The sequence below is a fragment of the Alligator mississippiensis genome, chromosome 1, assembly GCF_030867095.1.
Source record: "Alligator mississippiensis isolate rAllMis1 chromosome 1, rAllMis1, whole genome shotgun sequence".
NCBI classification, from domain to species: domain Eukaryota; kingdom Metazoa; phylum Chordata; order Crocodylia; family Alligatoridae; genus Alligator; species Alligator mississippiensis.
In genome coordinates, this window is record NC_081824.1 from 228,508,107 (window position 1) to 228,528,756 (window position 20,650).

Consider the following 20,650-nt stretch of genomic DNA (forward strand, 5'->3'; position numbering starts at 1 on the left):
GGACTTGGCTCTCAGGGAGAACCTTACTTAGAACAGTAGGGAAACAGCAGCACAGCAGCAATCCAGCAAGTTTCTGGATTGTGTTGGGGATAACTGTCTCATATGGGTGGTAGACAGGTCAACCAGGGAGGAAGCTCTGCTCACAAACAGGGAGGAAATGGCTGAGAATGGGAAGGTGGAAGGAAACTTGAGCAACAGTGACCATGAAATGATGGAGTTCAAGATCCTAAGGGGAGGAAGGAAAAAGAGCAGCGGAATAAGGACATGGGACTTTAGAAAAGAGGACTTTAACAAACTCAATATTGGTGAGCATGATGATCCTCTGGGAGGCAAGTTTGAGGGAAAAGGAATCCAAGAAAACTGACTGCAGTTTCAGAAGGCCCTTTTAAGGGCACAGGAGCAAGCTATCCCAACGCAGCAGAAGAATGGGAAGCGCAACAGGTGGCCAGCCTGGCTAGACACCAATCTCTTCAATGAGTTAAAACTCAAAAAGTAATGCTACAAAGAATGAAACTTGGTTATAGTACTAGAAAAGAGTATAAAAGTATTACACGGGTGTGCAGGGAGCAAGTTAGGAAGGCTAAGGGGCATAACAGGCAATAAGAATGGATTCTACGAGAATGTCAGAAGGAAAACCAGAGAAAATATAGGTCCCTTATGGAGTGTGGATGGCAATCTAGGTAGGGATGATGCAGAGAAAGCTGAAGTATTTAATGCCTTTTTTTACTTCAGTCTTCACAAATTGGGATAGCTACCAGATAATGAGTGCAATTGGCAGCAAAGATGGGAAAGGAAATGAATAGCCTAGTGTAGTGGAGGAACAGATTAAGGATTACTTAGAGAAACTAGATGCTTTCAAGTCACCAGAGATGGATGGGATGCACCTTCAGATACTGAAGGAGTTGGCTGAGGCAATTTCAGAGCTGTTAGCTATCCTCTTTGAGAACTTGTGGAGGTTGGTTGAGGTCCTAAACAACTGGGTACACATAATGCCTATCATTCAGGAAGGGAAGGAGGAGTCGGGGAATTACAGACCAGTCAGCCTGACTTCAATACCTGGAAAAATGATGAAGCAGGTCCTCATGGAATCTACTGTGAAGCATCTAGAGGAGAACAAGGTGACCAGGAACAGCCAGCATAGATTCACCAAGAGCAAATCATGCCTGACGAACCTGATTTCCTTCTATGACAAGAAGGGAAGTTCTGTGCCCCCAAGTTCATCATGGGGGCACAGAAGGGAATTCGTGAGGCTCTACTCACCAAGGCGCCCCTGGGGGTTACAAGAAATAATGGCCATAAGCTAGCAGAGAGCAGATTTAGACTAGACATTAGGAAGAACTTCTTCACAGTTGGAGTGGTCAAAGTCTGGATTGGGCTCCCAAGGGAGGTGGTGCTCTCCCCTACCCTGGGGGTTTTCAAGAGGAGGTTAGATAGGCATCTAGCTGGGGTCATCTAAACCCAGCACTCCTTCCTGCCTATGCAGGGGGTCGGACTCAATGACCTATTGAGGTCCCTTCCGACCCCAACATCTATGAATCTATAAGAGGACAGGCTGTGCAGATTGTGGGGAGAGCAGTGGATGTAATGTACCTTGAATTTAGCAAGGCTTTTGACACTGGTCTCCCACATTTTCACTGACTGCCTAAGGAAATAGACTAAAGTACTTTAAGAGGGATGCATAACTGGTTGGACCATTGTGCTCAGTGAGAAGCCATCAGTGGGTCAAAATCTAGATGGAAGTATCAAGTGGGATTCCCCCAGGTCTGCCCTCGGTCCAGTATTGTTCAACATCTTCATTTATGATTTGGAGGATGGGACTGAGTGCACGTTTAGCAAATCTACAGATGATACCAAGTTGGATGGAGCTGCCAGCACTATGAAGGACAAGGTAAGGATCCAAAATGACCTGGACAGACTGCAAAAATGGTCTGTAGTCAACCAGATAAGACTCAGCAAGGATAAGTGCAAAGGGATGGAATAAGCACATATACAAATACAGACTGGGGAATGACTGGCTAGGTTGCAGTATTGCAGAGAAGGACCTAGAAGTTGCAGTAAAACCTAAGCCGAATGAGCCAACAATGTGCTCTTGTTGCAGGTGGGGGAGGGGGAGAGCCAATAGTATACAACAGGAGTTGGCAACTCCCAGCACACATTTCCAGAGCATGGCATGGGAGGCCATTTTGCTTGGCATGCCACAGCTGGCCCAGATCCTGGGCAGCTGCTGCTAGCCACAGAGCTTGGGCTGCTCATAGCTGGTAGCTGGGAGGCCACCTACAGCTGTACTGGGCTCCGTGGCAGTGGCTGTTGCACAAACAATGTGGAGTGTATGGCGGGCAAGGGGCTGGGTTGCAGTGCTCCACACCCCAGTGCAGCTGTTCGCAACTTCCCAGATGCTTACCATAGCTGGTCTGGGGTCTGGGCAGCTGCAGCAGGCAGGCTGCAAACAGTTGTACTGGGGTCCAGAGCCTTGGCACTGGTTCTGTGGCAGTTGCACGTGGACCTTAGGGCGCATGGCCGGGAAGGGGCTTGTTGCTGGGGCAGTACAACCCTGACCCCTCCCATGCTATTCATCTAGAAGTGTGCATGCACCTGCCACCAGCAACAAGGACTGGGTCCCCCACCATCTGCCTCTGGCACACCAAGTCAAGGCATGGATGGAGGTTGGGATATTTTCGGCACCCCGGCCAAAAACGTTGCCAGCCTCTGGCATACAGAGGTGTATTAGCAGGAGGGTCATTCACAAATCAAGACAAGTGAATAGATTCTTCTGCTCTAATCAGCATTGGCAAGGCCTTGCCTGGAGTACTGTGCCCAATTTTGAGGCCCACACTTCAAGAAGGATGTCAAGAGATTGGAATAAGTCCAGCAACAAGAATGATTAGGGGCCTGGGAAGTAAGACCTATACAGAAAGGCTGAAAAGGACTAGGGTTGTTTCGTTTGGAGAAAAGACAACTGAGGGAGGGATTTGATAACCGTGTTTAAATACCTGAAGGACAATTACAGAGAGGATGAAGATAGGCTTTTCTTCTGTGATCACAGGGGACAGGACTTGGAGCAATGACCTGAGCTGCAGCAGAGATTTAGGTTGGAGATTAGGAGGAACTTTCAGACTATGAGAGTGGCCAAGCATTGGTACAGGCTACCTAGAGAAACTGTGGAATCTCTATCCTTGGAAATTTTCAAGAGCAGGCTGGACCAATACTTAGCTGAGATAGTTTAGACAAGGATGAGGCTGCTTTGAGCAAGTGGCGAGACTAAATAACCTTGCAAGGTCCCTTCCAGCCCTATTTTCCTATAATCCTAAAATAAACTAATTTCCTATTCTACTCTATTTTTTATTTTATTTTATTTTATTTTATATGTTGGCATCAAGTAATGTTGTTTCCCCCATACAGACTTAAGTCCCATACAGACTTTGGCATCTGACTACCATCAGAAAGAAAAAAACAAAACAAAACTTTTTTATTCCTATTTTTAGATTCATACTGCTAGAGGACTGAGAGGGACACATAATTACTTAGACATATTGTAGAGGTAATGCTGCATTTCACTCCTGGATAAATACTAAATTTAGAGCAATATAGATCAATACTCTTGTGATGGAAGATAATACATTATTTTTTCACTTTGCTCTTAGCTTTTTTTGCATCTAAACATTTCAATATTCCCTTATTCACAAGATACTAATGAATCACTGACTGAAACGAATAAGATCCACTAATTAAAAGACAAAAAAGACAATTATATAGTAACACTGAGAAAAAACAATCATCTATTCCAGACCAAATTAACAGTTTTAGAATGCCTATTAAAATTACTATAAATCATTGCTAAACACAGAATCATAGGACCGGAAGAGACCTGTAAGATCGAGTCCGGTCCCTGGCAGGAGGTTATTGGGCTCAAACAAGCTCAACAAGGTGCTTGTCCAGCCTCCTCTTGAACGCTGCCAGGAATGGCGACTGCACCACCTCTGCTGGGAGTGTATTCCAGATTCTAGAGACCCTTATGGAAAGGATGTTAAAAAAAGCATGGGCCCAAGCACTGATCCATGGGGGACACCACTGGAGAAGACCCTCCAGAATGAGGCCATCCCATCAATTACAACTCTCTGGGATCTGCCTCTGAACCAACTGCCAACCCACCTCACTGTAGACTGGTCTAGGCCAGTAAGTCTCCAGCTTAACTGAAAGAATCTCATGGGAAACAATCTGATGTCAGACACTGAATCATAATTTCCTCTTCACATAATTTTTTTTTTTTTTACTTAAAAAAATCCATCTGTTGTAAGGTACTATTTCCTTTCTCAGCTAAAGCAAACAAAAATCTGACAAACCTCATTAATCAGTATGTAATCAAAACAGTATCTCACTCTGTTCATATTTTTCACAGAAAGCCTGAAAATTAAGACTTGGATTTTCAGTTGAAATTGAGGAAGGGCTTAAGTTTTACCTTGCCAAGCAAATTTCTTCCCGTTCAAATCGATAGCAAAATCTTCAGGGTAGAAGTCAATTATACTTGATTCCTGTAATTGAGAAAAATCAAAGGACCATTAAAATCAATTACAGATTTCTATATAGAGCAATATCAACCTCTTCTTTCCCCCCCCTCTGCCTGCATTTTTTAAGGCAATTAAGTTTAAATAATAATAATAATAATAATAATAATAATAATAATAATAATAATAATAATAATAATAAAAACCTGTTCTACCAAACACCCTCCAAACTGAATATTTCCAGGGGAATGGCACCAACTCAGAGTCAAGGACCAGCAAACTAATCAGGATAGACTGCTGTGGGGGCTTCAGAAGGACTGAAGACCTCTAATCCTTCAAAAATTAAAGAGTTCTTAGACCGGCGGAAAGGCAGGAAATGGGGATGGAAAGGCAGTTTACTGTGTAGAAACATTTGAAAGAAGATTCACGCTTCACAAAGCTGCTGCACAAGTAGACAAGTGAAAGTGTTGCTTTCCCTTCACTATTATTTCCTTATCAAAGATAATAAACAGCAGTGAACTTGCAATGCAAGAAACCAAAGCTTCACAAGAAGACAAGAACAAAGAGAATTCTTACTGGATCAGTCATGAGCTTCTGCCATGTTGGTGGCAAAAAGTTACCACTAGCAGCTGGAAATACACCCATAAGTTGTTCAAGAGGTCTGAACTGTCAAAAATAAAGAAAAAAATATGGGTAATTTCTAATCAATATCGAAGATGAATAACTAGATCGTATGCATCTTACCGGTTTTGTGCCCTTCTCAAAGTCTGAGGGCAGGTCTGCAATGCCTTCGAAGTCGGAAGCAAATGGTGCATAATGGAATGGGTAAAACCACTTCCAAGAAGCACAGCCCTAGTATAGCAGAAACAAGAGAATAAATAGCATACATATCAGGAAGTGAAAATATTCATACAGCCACTAACAGTGTGCAACTAATAATGATTCGACTTAATCCTGGATGAGTTGACAGCTATTGTTAGAGTGACAGCTATAGCTGAAGTTGCCACTGCTGCGTGCACCAGGTGGAAGTTGGAGCCATTGCCACTCTGTGCCTTGGGCTGGATCCAGCCTGTAAGAAGTCCCACAGTCAAGATCTGGCCTGAGGCAGGTGAGTTTGACATCCTTGTCTTAAGAAAAATGGGGAACAAAAATCATCATCAAAAGACTCAAAAGATGCCTCTGTGACACTTGACAAAAGCGTTGGAAAGGACGCCTGACCAATGGAAAAAAGTACTGACTTGGCCTTTGGGCACCTTGCAACAAAAAGACATGTATTTGTTAGCCACTGACAGTGAGAGAGCTGTAAAATGAAATAAGATCCAGGTATACCATACTGAGAGCATGACTAAAGATATTCTAAAGGTCTAGAGATGAAATATGGCCAACAGTCCAAAATAGAAGTAGTCAGGGAAGAATGTATGATAGCCTCTGGTCTGATTTGCACAACGGAACTCAAAACCTCTTTTGAGATTAGTATTTTAATACACAGCACTTTCCAGGGCTAGTTGAGCATGTGAAGATATTAGAAAATAGCATCCTACCACCTAAGCTATCAGGGTGAACACAGAACAGAGACATGATGGGAAGATTATACTACTCTTTTACTAGATATGGGCCATGTTGAGCCCCTAGCACCATGACATCCTTGTGAGTTCTGCACATGAGGCAAGGCTCAAGTGGCACAGGGCCCCAGAGACCAATCCTGGTGCCTGAGGCCCAATGGGAATGCCACGAGGCCCCGGAGCCTGACCCTAGTGTACAAGGCTGGTGCGAGGCTCGATCCAGCCCATGGACTGGCCTTGTGCTATTCACCTAGCCTGCTGGGCCAAAACCTTGAGCGCCACTATATTAGATCAGCATTTCTTATTTGCAGCTTGCAACACTGACACTGTACGTGGTTTTGTATCAGTTAACCCTTCCATTTACTAGTGTTATCTGGCCAAAGGCAGGGCAATAATCCATAATCTGTCACATTAAATCTTCATGATCATTATTTGCATTCGATATCATCTAGAGGCCACAATTAAAGACAAGAACTCCAATGTGCTGGTACTGTACACTACAGCAAAGTAATTTTCAGCAAATACTAAATTTGTCAAAAAAAAAAAAAGTTTAGTTGGGCGAAATTTATTTGTGAATTCACCAAATAGTTTCAGCTGTGAAAGACCAGTTCAGGCTAGATTCACAAAAAGGAGGAAGGAGTTCCCTTTTTATCCAGACACTCAGGGGTTAGACTACCTCACTCAGGAGATGGGAGACCTGGGTTCAAAGCCCTCTCCCTCCCCCAAGAACTGAATCCACATCGTCCACTTCTTAAGGAGGTGTTTTCCCTAACCACCAGGGTAGTAGATCTTTCAAGGTAGGGGAACTGATTTCTTCAGTTGATGCTATTCCACGTTACTTAAATAATTAGATATTCATAGGAGCAAGAACTACAACTCCAATGTCCCACTTTCAAGGTGAGCGTCTTAGACCCAAGGCTAGTGGGTCACCTTGGGGCTCAACAAATATTTAGTTATTTCATACTCAGTGAACAGGTCCAGCATGGGGGACTAAGGGAAACCAATTCAAGAATATGCTACTGCCTCATGGTTAGTCCAGTGACATAAAACAGTTCAGAAATTTAAGCTTAAATACACTCCTGTCCAATCCTGTACAGAGACCTGAACAAAGGTCACTGAGGGGAGGGAGGGGGCAACAAATGGATCATCTGTTGAGTCAGTGACAAATTCCTGATGGACTCAGGAGCCACACAAGCAGTTAGCGTTAAGCAAGAACCATAGACTAGATACCCCCATAAGCCAACAGTGCTCAATCTTTCTGGGGTGTGGGCCTGATAAGTAGGATGCAGCCAGTCACTGGACTGGCCTTGTGTGGTGGTCTGGTCCAGCATGCAAGGTCATATCATCTAGCCCATGGGGCTCCCCACAGGTCCAAAAATTTAGTGGTGGGGGAGAAGTGACAGAGTTAATTGCTGCAGTTAACTGTTGCACTTTGAGCACCACCAGCATAGGTGAATTGTGGTGAATGTCAGTTAACTAACTGTGCAAACGTTAACATTTATTGGAAAATGCAGTTCATGTACAACTGACAGAGAAAGATGATGTCTATGTTGCACTATTCATGACTGCAGGGAAGACAGAACTGAGCAGTGGTTTGAGCATCACTGTATCAAATAAGAGTTTCCAGGGATATAAGCCCTCAACTGCGATTTGAGTATGAGGGGATGGAGGCAGTTTAGTTTGGGGGGACCTAAAGGTTTTTTATTTAGTTGCCAAACTCCAAAATAATCATTTATACAGCCATGCTATATATCCCGAGAGACTACAGTGATTATAGACAACCAAAGAAATCTGAAGAGAGGAACACTTCAGTCCAGCATAGGAAAAAAACCCAACCAATATATAGAATCATAGAAAGTTAGGGTTGGAAGGAACCTCAAGAGGTCAAGACCAACCCCCTGCTCAAAGTAGGATCCTTCCAGCCAGGGTTTTGTCAAGCCAGGCCTTAGAAACCTCCAAGGATGGAGATTCCACAACCTCTGTGGGTAACCTGTTCTGGTGCTTTACTAGCCTTCTCATGATAAAGTTTCTTCTAATATGTAACCTAACTTCCCATGCTGCAACTTGAGACCATAGCTCCTTGTTCTGTCACCTGCCACCACTGAGAACAGTTTAGCTCCATCCTCTTTGAAACTCCCCTTCAGGTAGTTGAAGGCTGCTATTAAATCCCCCCTCAGTCTTCTCTTCTTGAGACTAAAATAAGCCCACTTCCCTTAGCCCTTCCTCACAAGTCACATACCCCAGTCCCCTAACCATTTTTGCTGCCCTCCGATGGACACTCTCCAATTTGTCCACATCCTTTCTGTAGTGGGCACAGTACTCTAGATGTGGCCTCACTAGTGCCAAATACAGGGGCATAATCACTTCCCTCAATCTGCTGACAACACTCCTATTAATAAAGTCTAGTATGCTGTTAGCCTTCTTGGCACCAAAGGCACACTGTCTGCTCCTATTCTGCTTGTTGTCCACTGTAACCCCCAGGTCCTTTTTGCAGAGACCTTCTTAGCCAGTTAGTCCCCAGCGGGTACCGGTGCATGGGACTGTTCCATCATAAGCAAAAGACTTTGCACTTGTCCTTATTCTACCCCATGACATTTCTTTTGGTCCAATCCTCCAATTTGCTGAGGTCACTCTGAATCCTAGCCCTACCCTCCATCATCTATCTACTACTCTCTCCAGCTTGGTATCATCTGAAAACTTGCTGAGGGTATACTTCATCCCATCTTGCAGGGCATTCACATTGAACAAAACTAGCCCCAGGTCCAACCCCTGGGGCACTCCACTTCATATCGGCTCCCAACTAGACATCAAACCATTGGTTAGTACTCTTTAAGCCTGGCGGTCCATCCAGTTTTCTATCCACCTTCCAGTCCATTCATCCAACCCATATATCCTTAGCTTGCTTGTGAGAATGTTGTGGGAGACCGTATCAAAAGTCTTGCTGAAGTCAAGGTATATCATCACATCCACTGCTCTTCCTGCATTCACAAAGCCAGTTTTCTTATCGTAGAAGGCAATAGGGTTCATCAGGCATGACTTGGCCTTGGTGAATCCATACTGACAGTTCCTAATCACCTTCTCTGAAGTGCTTAGCAGTGGATTCCTTGAGGAACCACTCCATGATTTTTCCAGGGGCTGAGGATCCAAGGGCCAGTCTGTAGTTCCCTGGATTCTCCTTCTTCTCTTTCTTTAAGATGTGTACTATATTTGCATTTTTTCCAATCATCTGGGACATCTCCTGATGGCCCTGAGTTTTGAAAGATGATGGCCAGTGGCTCTGCAATCCCATTGGCCAACTCCCTCAGCTGCGATGTGTCCAGCCCAGTGGACTTGTACACATACACAGCCCTTGCCCATTCTTGTTCCAGGTAGAGTTAAATAAATTTTGTTTTGAAAAGTGGCAAAAAGTTCTAAGGAGGGATGGCCTAATTTTCGAAGACAAAGACATTAGAAAACCACAAACTGTTTCATGAAACACCCAGCGGGAACCTGCATGTTGTAGCTCAATTTGTTTGCCAAAAATATTCTTCTCATTGGCTAATGGAAGATCATTGGACCCAGGATGACAGACAGACATGGATTTTATGGAGCCACTGCCTCTCCACAGAGCAGTAAAGAAAGGACTCTGTTTTGCCTATTTAAGATGATCATTGGGTTGTACCTTTAAGAACCTGAACTACTTGACCAGCAAAGAATGGTAAAAAGGGTTTCCAAGCTTGTCTAATAGCTCTTGGCTGATATATATTATTGGTTTGCTACTCCTTCTGCACCCTGATTTCAATTATGCATCACAGTCTACACTAGAGAAATCTAGGATAATTACCTGAAGGAGAACAAAAAGGTCTCTGTTAGCATATTATATAGATTCCCAGAAATGCAGTACATTGAGAATATTTTGGGAGGAATGACCTGCTATTGCCTGAGTTGGGATGCAGTTTTGACTTTTATATTGAAAAGACCTCATTTGTAGAGAAGAAATAAAAAGCCAAATATGCAGACTCATTATAGTCAGAGGAAAAAAAAAGTTCCTTTGCAGGTTTTTGTTCATGACAACTTATGGTTTGAGAGGTATGCAATAACCTCTTATCTGGAAAGAATTCTAGGAGATCATCGTAATACAATGGCATTAGAGCTCCCTCTCAATCTGTCTGTAATCCAAGAATGTGAAACAAAGCAGAGTCTCTTAAGAGTCTCAAGGGTTAACTTGTATGAGGTTGAATTAGTAGGCTGAGGTAGCATAACTCTTGATGACTCAAATATGCTACCCCCTCACTGGCATTTGGCCAGGAGGGGTATCCTTATTCATAGAGAAGTTGAAGGGCACCACTTTACATCGAAAATGATGACTTCTTATGGAAGAGCACAGGTTGTTGCTATCACAATACAGAAGCTGGAACCATTTAAATCAAAGAGCCCCAAGGCAATCATGCAAAAAAGGCATGGATAAGAGCTCAAAGTCTGCATACAGTATGTGAACATCTAAAGGTAATCATGAATTGAAGAAAACTGAATAAGGGCTAAAAGTTTTTTTCCTTCAGAAAAAAAATCAAGTACCTCAAATAATCTCTTGACATTTAACAGATTTAACACTTCTGTGGCCAGCTTCCTGAAGAGAAGTCTATCTATTCTATGAACAATCCCTCATGAGAAGAACACAGCAAGGTAGAAGCAGCAAAATATGGAATGCAATCCATTTAATTGCACAAAGATCCAGTGATCTTATACAATTCCATGCCAAGCTGTCACAAAAGGGATCATTAAGCAGTCTCCAAAGAGAAGAAAAAGGGATGGGAGTTAGCAGCAAGGAAGACTGACTTATTCTCTGCTAACTTGTCAAACCTGAAGGCTTACAGGAGATGAAGACTAATCTTCCCAAGCACCCAATACCTTGTTCATCTCTCCAGACTCGGGGGCTAAAAAACAAAACACCCAGACCAAACCACAACAATAACAAAACTGCCTACACACAAGGCACAATCTAAAGAATGACTCTTCTGCAGACCAATAAGACCTGGTAAGAACACCAGACTCAGGAAAGACAGATAATACATGTCTTAACTCAAGTTGGTTTTAGGTCAGAGACTATATATAAAAAAACAACGCACTAAACAGTAAAATCCTAAAATTACTTTAAGAATGCTACAAAATACCTAGATAGATTCTTTTCCCCCTGCCAAAAAACACACAATCAGTTTGATAAAACCAGGCATAGAAAGATTCCTCAACACACTAGAGGCCATCACAGAAAGAGATGAAGCAATTAGGGGCCACACACCCCCTTGTAACTTGAATTATTGAACATTTTGGACTGCATTTGGGTGGCCTTATAACATTTGAGTGAATTTTGGACGTCCACAGCATTAAAAGCATATCCCCCAAACTGAAACACATAAAAACACAACATCAAATTCTTAATTATGTTTCTTGTTTCTGTTTTATGTAGTTCATCAAATTTGATAATACTGGGCTGGCATGTCTACAGAAGTTAGATATAACACTTGCTTTAGGCTACACGTGAAAACTTGAACTACCTTTGCTATACATTAAGAAGTACCTGGGTTTTTTTCCAAAAAAAAAAAAAAAAGAAACAAAAGATTACTTTTTTATTCACAGGAGAAGTTAAAATGTACTTCAAATTATATAGGCAGACAAGGTTTCTTGGGTGAATTTGATATCTTTTATTAGACCAACCCAAATGGTTGGAGAATAGTTATTAAGCAAGCTTTCAGGTTCAAAAACCCTTCATCAGGCTAAGGACGCTGCGTTTTTGAACCCGAAAGCTTGCTTAATAACTATTCTCCAACCATTTGGATTGGTCTAATAAAAGATATCAAATTCACCCAAGAAACCTTGTCTGCCTATATCCTTAGACCAACACAGCTACAACCTAAACCCCTTCAAATTATATTTCATTTTTCCTTCCATTGAAGATACAAGAATAATCAGAAAATGTAAAGTGGATTCACTCTAAAGAAAAACAAAGCCTTCTAGAAAGAGAATAACAAGAGCAACTCAACTCAAACATGTAGAATTATGGTGAACTGACAAAGGAAATGTAGCTTAAAGGTCTTAGCAGAGTTATTTCCCCCCTTTTCTCAGTTATTTTTCTTAGAAGTACCATACTTGAAGCAAAAGCCTACTATTTTAACTTCCAACTCTGCATAAGTAAATGTCAATGAGCTTTCTATTGATATTTTTGGTACAAAACAATAAGGAGATTATAACTGAATCAAATTCAAGCCATTTTGAAGCACAGGGAAGCTGAATACACGAGACACAGGAGCTGCTGGAGCATGCAAGTTAGCAAGCTCCAGCAGACTCGATTAATTGATTTTGTTCTGATGTGCTATAACCAGCTCACGGTAAAAAGAGAGGTATCACATTGTACCTACCCGATTCAACAGCTGCTGAAGCTAGTTCAGCCTCTGCTGCAAGCTCATACATGCCACACATATGCCTCTGTTGGCATAACTTCTCTGGGATTTTCACTCATGGGGAATAGCATGGCCCTGGGGGATACCATATATATGTCTTCTTCCATCCTGGCACACTGTGGATTCCCCATGGCATGTCTCTTTGCTGGAGGTGCCTGTAGAAGAAGCTGTCATGCTTACTGAGCAGGCTGAATACCTTGGGAATCCCTTACATCTCTCCTGCAGCATGTTTATGCTGCTACAGGGTATGCAAAAGGGCCACAGAGCAACTAAGAATTTGGCCCCAAGTCTGCAAACAAGCGAAAGGTCAGAGGTTCTGCTCCCCACATCCTTAAAGGCAAATAAGGCATGCCCCAGCATTAAAGGCAAGGGCGGGGGGAGTGTGCAGCTGTGATGCCTAGCACCTTGGCCAGCACCAGGAATGGGATTAGGGCTCTCAAACTGAGCCCATGAGTCTCCAGAGATTGGGGTAAAAAGCCAGGCTGGAACAGATTCATCCTTTCTAGCTTGTGCACACATAGACTGCACCCCAGCTGACCAGTGGGGTTATACAGTACTTGGTTCCTGTTAGAAATCCATTTGCAGGCACCTGAGGTTTATGCCCTAGGTGCACGGTCCAAGTGGCTTTCTTGGGTATTACCTTTTCCTTTTCAAGTTGTCATCCACTTTCCCTACCCAGCCTGCTGGCTGCCGCCAAGAGCCTGAGGAGGCAGGGCTGCTCTGATGGGGCTGGGCCAGGCCACACAACAAACTGACCCCCCCCCCCCCCCCCGCCCCCATTCATCCCCGCTACCCCCTGCCTTCCTTTAGCTCAATCAGGGGTGAGGGAGAAGAAAGAACAGGGGAAGCAAAAAAACTGCTATTATCTCAGAACTGTACTACAAAGGATAAAAAGTACTTAACAGTTTCCCTTTTAGTCTGTTATTGCACTGGAAATGTTTCATTGTTCTCTATGATGGGTGCTTACATTTGTACAAGCATTTCTTCAATTTTATAGAGATTTATGTAGTCTGATCAGAGTTCTTCGAAGCCTGACTGATAAGAATCTATAACCAAAGACAAGTGATATATGCTCTTCTCTGCCTCTCACCTGGAAAGCAGAAGCACCTACCTACAAATAGGGAGGACTAATGATTTGTTCCTAAGATCCTGTCCACCAGTCCAGCCCCTTCCCTCTGCTTCACCCCTGCCAACTGGTTCAACTTAAAACTGATTTGGTTAAACTGAGAGAATTTATATGTATGTGTTGGGGAGACTCCTAATCAGTTTACAACTGGTTGTTAGTTAAACCTGTGGCTGTAAATTAATGGACACACATCTAATAGACATGAAGATCCACAAATTAAAGCTACACTAGTGTAAACTGGTATAAAATCAGTGCATGGGTATAGGCCAAGATTAAGCTACTCTAGATTTAAAAACTGCCTTAATAGAGAATTAAACTATATTCTACTCTTCCCCAGTGGAAAAAAAAAGCAAGCTGAATTTTATAACCCTTAAGTTAGATGAACACTTCCATCACCTCTTAAATCTTTCCTCAAGATGATACGATCCCAAATTTGCTGTAGTCTCCTCCTGCAAAACCTTTCATTGCATTTATCATCCATGGTGCTTTTCTCCAGTGATGCACAGCATTGCAGCACTAAAAGATACACTGGCACCTTTCCAGCAAGCAGACTCTCCCATCTAATCTGCATATTCATTTACATATTTAAGAAATAAATGGACATGTATAGAGCTCTAAGAATATACTCTGCAGTACTCAACACAGAAAGGCAGTTTGGAGAAAGGCTTCAAGTCTTGCAGGACTGTCTACACTTAAAGACAACCCTGACTGCAGTGTTTTGATCCTAGGCAATTTTTCAAGAGGTCACTCAAATGTGTGTAGACCTACAACTTTCTGACTAAGCTCTCCTGCAAACAACCGCCATATAGCTGTAACTCACATACAGGCCTTCAGCCACTCTTGTTCCAACTCTTCACAGGAACCATGATTTACCCTCTTGCCTAATCTCTCTACTCCAGGCTTTCTTTATTGGCAAGAGTGCTGTACCCTCACTCATGTTAGCAGAACAGGACAAAAAAGTTCTCTTAGCATGTTAAAATATGAGATGATGTGTCCAAAACAGTGTAGATTGTTGAAGCCAAGATGTAAGCTAACCTTGATTCTAAAGCTAATTCAATGAGTTAACGGTTTCAACCTTCTGGCCCCACAAGCTGGAGATGAGCAGTGTGGGGCCAGTCTGCAGGCCAGATCCTATATAGGGCTGGTCCATGGGTACAATCTAGCCAAGTGCCAGCCCAACCCCACGCACCAGATCAAGCCATGAATTGACATACATACTGGCACAAGTTAGTGCATGGGGCCACGCTATTTGGCTTTCTGGGGGTTTGGAAATCTAGCAGCAGGGAAGCAGCAATTAACGCCACACCACACCCTCACCATCAAATTCCCAGCGGAGATCCACAAGTTGACTATATGGCCTTGCATGGTCAATCTGGTCAGCATATCAAAAGCCTTGCTAAAGCACCACCAAGTTAACATGGTTGGAAAAACACACCCTTTTTTTGTCCAGGAAGATATGTATAAACTAGAGTTTACAGACCAGAGACTAAGCTTTGTAGGGACTAAGGGCCAGATATGGTTTAGTATCAAAAGGTGCCTACATTTTGGTATTCTAGCACCTTAAGTGTAGGCATTTCAACCAGGGAAAGTGATCCAATAGACAAGGGTTAGTTGCACAGTTGCTCTATGTGAGGAATGAAGTGAGGAAGGCACTTTTTGAAAGCCTGGGAGATGCCCAGAAGTTGCCAACAGGACTTACTCAATATAGACATGAGTCTAAACTCCTTCCTCCCCTACAAAAGCTTAGGTCCTTGACTCAGGCTGAAAATTAAACCCCTCCAGTTACTTGCATTTCACAGTACCTGAGAGCAGAGACACCTGATGGTGGTAGTGATGGTGCCTACTTCTTCCCAAAATTGTCTAGTAGTCAGAATACCTGCCTACAAAGTAGAAGACCCAAGTTCTTCACCTTTCTCCTCACACTAAGAAGTCCATAGAATCAAAGAAAACTATGGTTGGAAGGGACCTCAGGAGGTCATTTATGTCAGATCCCTGCTCAGAGAAGGACCACCCCCAACTATAACATCACAGCCAAGGCTTTGTCTACCTGGGTCTTAAAAGCCTCTAAGGATGGAGATTCCACCACCTCTATGTTAGTCTGTACCAGTGCTTTACCTTATATTGAATATACACTTCCCTTGCTTCAGCTTGAGATCACTGCTCCTTGTTCTGTCATCTGCTGCCACTTAGAACAGTCCATCCTCTTTGGAACCACCCTCCAGGTTGTTGAAGGCTGTTAAATCCCTGTTTGGTCTTCTCCAAACCAAATAAACCCAGTTACCTCAGCCCTCTAGCCATTTTTGTTGCCCTCTGCAGGACTCTCTCCAATTTGTCCACATCCTTTCTGTAGTGGGGGGCCCAAAACTGGACACAGTACTCCAGATGTGGCCTCACCAGTGCTGAAGAGGGGAATAATCACTTCCCTCATTCTGTTGGCAGTGTTCCTATTAATGCTTTTATCCTTCTTCAAAACGAGGGCACACTGTTGACTCATATTTAGCTTATGGTCCACTATAAACCCCAGGTCCTTTTCTGTGGAGTTGCTGCTTTGCCAGTTAAATCCCAGTAAATGGGACTGTTCTGTTTTAAGTTCAGGACTTCGCACTTGTCTTTATTGAACCTCATGACATTTCTTTTGGTCCAATCCTGCAATTGGTCGAGATGTCTCTGAATCTTCTACTCTGAAGTATATACTACTTGCCCCAGCTTGGAGTCATCTGAAAACTTGCTGAGGGTGCACTCCATTCCATCTTCCAAGATGTTGATGGAAATACTGAACAAAACCTGCCCCAAGACCTGCATCTGGGGCAGTCCACTTGATATTGGCTCCCAACTAGACACCAGCTCCCAACCGGATCCTGAGCCATTGATTACTACTCTTTGGGTGATTACTACTTTTATGGTGATTTAGGCTTGCATCTACATGTGCACGTGTTAAAATGCATTAATGCTGTGTGCACAGACTGATGTGGGACGAAAGTTAGTGCCAAGTCAGTCCATACACAGCATTAATGTGCCTTAATGTGTCTACACATGCATTAATAATGCACTTTAGCTATTTGTGCCTAAATTTAATACCTGCTTTTGTAGGTATCAAATTTAGGCAAGGATAGCCTAAAATCAGCCTTTTTAAGGCTTGTTAAGGGTATGCACATGTAGACATGTAGTCTTACTGTGCCTTAAATTGGGCTAAAGCGCCTTCAAAATTGGCGTGTGTAGACCTGTCCTTTGAGCCCAACAATCCAGTTAGTTTTCTACCCACCTTACAGTTCAACCTATACTTCCTTACCTTGCTTAAGGGAACGTTCTGGGAGATCATACCAAAAGCCTTGCTAAAGTCAAAGTACATCACATCCATGGCACATCACCACATCCAGAGCCAGTAATTTTGTCACAGGAGGCAATCAGGTTGATCTATCATGACTTGCCCTTGGTAAATCCATGCTGACTGGTCCTAATTACCTTCTCCTTCAAGTGTTTAGAAATGGATGCTTTGAGGATCTGCTCCATGATCCTTCTAAGGACTGAGGTGAGACTGACCAGTCTTCAGTTCCCTGGATCCTCCCTTCTTCCCTTCCTTAAAGCTGGACACTATATTTGCCCTTTCCTAAATTTTCCAAGACCTCTCCCAACCACCATTACTTTTCAAAGATAAAGGCCAGCAGCTCTGCAATCACATCAGCCAACTCCCTCAGCACCCTTAAGTGCATTGTATCTGGCCCCATGGATTTGTGCAAGTCCAGCTTTTCTAAATAGTCCCTAACCTGTTTTTTTGCTACTGTCAGCTGCTCACCTCCTCCCCAAACTGTGCTGCCAGATGCAGTAGTCTGGAAGCTGACTTTTCCTGTGAAGACTGAGGTAAAGAAAGTACTTCAGCCTTTTCTGCACTATCTGTCGCTAGGAAATCTTCCTCATTCGGTAAGTGATGCAAACTTTCCCTGAACTTACATCTTGCACTTAATTAGTGTGCGCCCCATCAGGCTACAGAAAAGGCAAGGATGATGGCCCTGCTATCCTGCTAGTTGGAGTGTAAGTGTAGGCACCTAGTGAACTTTACAGTCAAAATGGAAGTGCTGGCAGCTACTATATGTCATGGCTTGAAGCAAATGAAACTCTACTGCTCTTTTGAACATGGGCACCTAAAATCCACTTAGTGTCTTATTTAGGTATCTCCAAAATCAAATGGAGTTGGACTTTACATATTCTCCACTGAGCCCTACTACCCTGCAACACCAAACTGCATATCAAACTTCAGCAGAGGCCACTTAAGTTCTAGATTAGGAAAAACTTCCCCACTACGAAGGTGATTAAGCATTGGGAGAAGCTACCTAGAGAGGCTGTGAAAGCTCCATCCCTGGGTGTTTTTAAGAGCAGGTTAGACAGAAACTTGACTGCTATGGTTTACTCAGAGAGGATGCTGTGTTGAGCATGGGGCTGGACTAGATAACATCTTGTGGTCCCTTTCAATCCTACTTTCCTTTAGTACTTCCACAAGAGGTTGGCACAAATATCAACTATATTCTATAATTCTGGATAGCTGTTTTATGATGAGCATTTCTCGAAATTTAGCAAGTTTCCCCACTTCAATTTTTGATCAGAGCATTGTACCTCAATCTGCCATAACTACACATAGACCTTTGTTTCTTTATTGGGAAAAAGGTTCACAATGAGTCTGAAATCAATTTGACTAATTTGTCACTTAAGCAGTTCTGCCTAGTTAAATCTTAAAACTGAGGTGCCTGACGCATGTTACATTCACAATGTGATTACTTGCTTAATGACACTTTAAATAGTAACCCAGCCAAAGGCTCGTGTCAATTGATGCCCTGATAATGCAGTAAGTGAGCCACACAGCTATTCCACATAACACATTCATGGCTTCTTTGCATCATGTCTTAAAACTGAATGTGTTGCAGGTTGGGGCTGGCCCAGGACAGTGCGACACTCAGCTGAGTGTTGGGATCCAACATGGGGCAACCCAAGGGTCCAGGACACAGCTCTCCCTTACCCAGTCAGGCTGGGAGCAGAACCAGTTTCTGGACCCTGTGTTGCCAATTGATTCGCAGAGGCAGAGGGTGGACCTGAGTCCCAAATCAGGAAGCTTTTCCCTTCTTGGGCTCACTGCACCCCAGACCTTTAAAAAAACCTGTACAGACCAGCTACACATGTTTTTTTTTACAACCTTGATGCACTGCATCCCTGGGATCAGGGAGGGGTTTCCTCATCCTAGAGTCCCAGTGCATTAGGACCCTTAAAAACTGAATGTACCTTGTAAACTGTGATGTGTAAAAACCCTGCAGGGTTTTTAACATTTCCATTCATTCTAGTTAGCAAACACAAGTTCTCTATTATTTTTCTCCATTCACTTTTACCAGGATTTTGTTTTTTTAGGAAAAGGAAACCTATATGTGGGTGGCCAGATTGTGCATCATAGTGCTAATGGGCTTAACTCAGCTAATTTCTGCTTCAGTGGTCTTTCACAGATCTGGTGAGACTCGAATGATCATCACAAAACAGTGGATGAGAGCACTTCGAAATGAATGAGACTAGGTCTGTGGGGTTCATTACCTTGTTCACTGCTTAAAATGATTCTACCTTCATAGATTTGAAAATTACATAATAGTGGAGGGAGTGGTTCTTTTGGCCTCCTTTGGAGGTGAGGTGAAAGTTGCAAGACATTTTTTCCCTGTGGAACTACCAAACGGGTGGCTTTGAATTACTGAGTTTCTAGTCTTCTACCCTCATTCTTCATTTGATAGAGTTAATTAGTGGGAGGGGAAAAAAGACAGTGACTATGCTGAAATTTAAACGGGCACCTTGAGTGTTCTCTCTTCCAAAGAGTAACGTAGCCACCTGTAATCTAGTCTCTCATTTTGCTGCCCCAGCCCAATTAAGAGTATCAATAAACAACTTCAACATGTTTTCTTCTCTGCTTGATTCTTTAAAACGAGAAGTAGGAATTGTGCTCCCCTCTGTCCATTTCCTTAGATAAAAAAAAAGACTTTTTTTTTTTTGTCGCTTCTTTGTTTATTGGAAGAGTGAACAGAATTTATATAGACCAAATCTTCCAGGGAACAGAAAATTCTGGGCATGAATTTGATTTTATAACCACTTCTCCACTGAATGTAAATGCATTAAATATAAAATAGCAAAACTCTACCTAGTGATATATATATATGAAATTAAAAAAGTATGCAAAGTACCAACTTATCAACATTATCAAAATGTGTCACCAAGACTTTAAAACAAACACTTTTACACCCCAGCTCCCCCAATCACTAAATAATGCACTTTTTAAAAAACACGTTTTAAAAATAATTTAGTACAATATGAATGTGAGGAAAAAAAAACTAGCACTAAATTTTTCATCTACTCAATTAAACTCCAATTAAATATGGTGTTAGATACTGAAATAGCACTTGCATCTGATTTTTTTGCATAGGAGCACAAGTTACAAAAAATATAAATATTACTTGCATGCAATTTTTGCTACCTGATGGTAGATAAAGTCACAAGTTACAAAAAATATAAATATTACTTGCATGCAATTTTTGCTACCTGATGGTAGATAAAGTCAATCTATTCCCAGGTCACACAAAATTTAACTTGCTTTATTCTCAGAGCATGAAACTAGTTATTAACTTTCACTGCTGCAAACACCAATATGTCTAACTAATCTTTTGCCAATCTGACATCTCAATTATCAAAAGATTTAAAATGGCTAGATTACTTCAATTACAATGCACTTCATGTAACATCATTACAATCTGCAGAAGAGAGAGAATTCTCTGTTCCTCTCAAATTGTTACTAATATTTTGCAGGCTTTGCCACTCACTCAGTTGTTTACAATTACAGGTTTCCCTTGCCAACCGTTGGGATCAGTGTTCCTGAAAGTTCCTGTGGTTGCCAAGACAAAAGGCTTATGGGAAAAATGGCAGGTGGCGGGTTGATGTGCAGCCACGGAAAACTCTGGTTACTCAAAACTGTATACCATGGTAACCAAAATGGTTACAGACTATTAAGCG

The 20,650-nt window shown here is 42.5% G+C and overlaps 1 protein-coding gene across 3 annotated transcripts in view; it reads right to left on the bottom strand.

Annotated features, from left to right (window-relative positions):
* Window positions 1–20,650, bottom strand: part of XRN2 (5'-3' exoribonuclease 2) — a 103,489-nt gene that overhangs the window by 41,314 nt on the left and 41,525 nt on the right. For 2 of the 3 annotated variants that reach the window (XM_019491018.2, XM_006277350.4), the window contains exons 18-20: window positions 5,247–5,354; window positions 5,079–5,168; window positions 4,457–4,529 (exon numbers count right to left, since the gene is read on the bottom strand). In XM_019491018.2, coding sequence (XP_019346563.1) covers window positions 4,457–4,529; window positions 5,079–5,168; window positions 5,247–5,354 — 271 coding nt within the window. The remainder of the gene's footprint in view (window positions 1–4,456; window positions 4,530–5,078; window positions 5,169–5,246; window positions 5,355–20,650) is intronic. The other variant, XM_059720246.1, reaches the window with a different exon arrangement.